Source organism: Octodon degus, unplaced genomic scaffold (genome assembly GCF_000260255.1).
Source record: "Octodon degus isolate 3935 unplaced genomic scaffold, OctDeg1.0 scaffold00230, whole genome shotgun sequence".
In the NCBI taxonomy this organism is placed as follows: domain Eukaryota; kingdom Metazoa; phylum Chordata; class Mammalia; order Rodentia; family Octodontidae; genus Octodon; species Octodon degus.
The window spans coordinates 1,474,582-1,477,365 of NW_004524806.1; the positions used below are offsets into that span (position 1 = coordinate 1,474,582).

General features: G+C 47.4%; 1 protein-coding gene across 1 annotated transcript in view; it reads left to right on the plus strand.

The window, feature by feature from the left end:
• The first annotated feature begins 1,082 nt into the window (after positions 1-1,082).
• Positions 1,083-2,784, plus strand: part of Pisd (phosphatidylserine decarboxylase) — a 51,976-nt gene continuing 50,274 nt past the window's right edge. Inside the window, exon 1 of the mRNA XM_023705824.1 lies at positions 1,083-1,147. Within this exon, the coding sequence (XP_023561592.1) occupies positions 1,083-1,147 (65 nt within the window). The remainder of the gene's footprint in view (positions 1,148-2,784) is intronic.

The window sequence follows — 2,784 nt, forward strand, 5'->3', positions numbered from 1 at the left end:
GGAACCAGGGATTGAACTCCGGCCCTTGCGCTTGCCATCTCCCCGGCCCCTATCATGGATTTTGGAATCAGCGACATAGATTCAAATTCTGACTTTTGGGGCCGGAGAGATAGCTCAGAGGCATAAGCACCTTCGTGGCAAGCACAAGGACCTGAGTTCGATCCCTGGCCCCACAAGGCGGTGCCTTGGCCCTGGATGCAGTACCCGTGTGGCCCCGGAACTGGGCGTGGTGGGGCATGCCAGTAATCCCAGCACTCGGGAGGTTGAGCCAGGAGGATCGGGGCTACAAAAATTTGCACAAGATCAGCCCAAACTGCACAGTGAGATCCTGCTTCAAAAACAAATTCTGACTTTTGTACTTCACGGGGTTCGGATTTCATTCTGGTTAGGTGCCCTTAAAATGTTTCATCTTCCTGAGCCTCGGGTACTCATCTTTAAGATGGGATAATGTGTAAGGTAGTTGCAGATGTCCAAGTCAGTGCTCAGTAAAAAGCGCTAAGTACTACTGAAATTTCTTTTTTTTTTTCCCCGTAAAACTGGAGAGCAGGAACAAAGCGCCATCCAAGCACCTAACTGACCCCTTAGTTGCATTTCTAGATGATCCAAGACCCTCTGCCTATAGTCTCCCTCGCAACACGAGTAGGAGGTACGAAAAATATATCGGCAGGCCTGTAGATACTTACAACAGAATTCGTCATTAAGTAAAGGCCCGCTGAGAGTTGGATACACGTGTAAATGAGCGAGTTTGGTCAGCCGGTACCACTTTCTCGAATCTCAAATAATTCATTTTCCAGGCATACGCAAAAAGGCATCCCAGAAGGAGGAAGGAAAACTGGCAAGGCTGCGCCCAAACCAAGGTTTAGCTCATCGGCTACCTCTATTGCCCAAACAGCCCAAACTTGCCTTACAGGTTCTGGAAGCTCAAACCTGAGGAAATAGGGAGTTAATCACAGGGCGGAGCTTACTGGTACCGCCCCCAGAAAGCGGCGTTTTTATTGGCTCGGTGAGCTCGAGCCTAGTGACGTCACACGCGTGGCCCAGCGTGTGAAAGGGGGCGTGGTCCGCTGAGAGGAGGAGACAAGATGGCGGCGTCCGTGGGGCACCGGTGTCTGGGATTTCTGCGCGGGTTCGTGCCGAGGCGGACCAGGTACTACAGGGAGAGGAGACTGACTTGGGGCAGGGGGCAACCCGAGCCATACCAGGGTCTGGAGAAGAGTTGTTTATCGCGGGCTTGTTCTGAGGAGGGCTCTGGTAGAGAAAAACCTTCAGCTCCAGTTCGGAAGCAGTTGTCACAGCTGCTACCGTCCCAGGGTGGTCCAGATTCACTTACGGTGTGGTCTGAACGCTCTCGCTTTGCCCAATCCAGCGCCGTCCACTTGCACAGGGGGCCACAGAGCAGATAGTGTAGGACGCCCGCCTGTCACTAGAGTCGAGGCTGAACCGAACGCCTCAGGTGTTCAGATTCCTGGCTGGCAGCGTGTTGTGGCGAGAGCCCAGGAGTGGGAGGCCACTTTCGCCTCAGCTTCTTCGTCTTCGAAGTGAGATTAGATTTGATGATCACCATGTAGTCCAACACTGGAGTCTTGAGGATCTTGATGATCTTAGCTCAGATTCAGGTCCCTCCCAGAGAGGGAGAGATTTGCTCAAATTCACCCAGCCAGTTAGTAGCAGAGCCGTGATTGCCTCTCAGTACCTGGTTCTCTCTGGCAAGGAAGGACCTTTCCCTCAAGCTGCTCACTGAGAGGGCAGTTGGATAGAAAAATAGCTTGGGAGGATCTGGACTCACAGAAAATGGATTAAAATATTGGTAACTGTGACTCGAGTTCGCTACTGAGTGTCATTTGAAAAGGCTAGGGTTTGAGAGATGCACCATACTTCGGTGTTTCTAGCAGGGTTTGTTTTGTCAGTGTTGGCCAGAGCTTGTGCTGTGACCAGGAGGTGACATCGCTTTAGTCTGGGAAAATAAAAGGATTTGGACTGAGATGGAACAAAAAACCGTCTTTGACTTTACTGTGAAAGCTTCTTTCTTTCATTGTTAATTATTCCAAAATGATGTAGGTCTGTCAAGAAGGAGCTCTGCAGTATGGTGACGACCTCAGGATGTAGACTGGAAGTTCTTGTTTTCAGTATTATTACCAGATGTTTTACTTATGAGTCAGTTATAATTCGTTTAAACTATGTCATGAAGTGGACAGTCTAAAAGATCACAGTCCTAAATTTTTGTTAAATGATGTTGAGAAGAATGTACCTCTTCATTGAGAAAGGGAAAGAAAAAACAAAAACCGTATTTTAGTACAATTGTGATAAGACTGGATTTTATTATTATTATTATTTTATTTATTTATTTATTTTTGGTGATACCGGGGATTGAACTCAGGGCCCTGCACTTGCCAAGCAAGTGCTTATTCTACTGAGCTATCTCTCTGTCCTGAGACTGGATTTTAAAAAACATTTTAATTTAGTTTTGCTGATACAAGGTCTAGCTGTGTAGTGCAGGGTGACCCTGGGCTTACTTACACAGCCTAGGCTTGCCTCAGACTCTCTGCAGTGCACCTGCCTAAGTCTCCCCAGTGCTGAGATTCCAGGTCTGCACCACCACACCCAGCCTAGTACAAACATTTAAATGTTAAAATTTCAGCCACCACAAATACTATATTCTAAAAGAATAGAGGATTGGATGTTTGCAAATCTGTATACATCTCTTTTGTGGCAGACACACAGGTTTCAATGTATGAGTGCTAGTTTTCCTACTTATTATGATCATATGCTTTTTTTTTTTTTTTT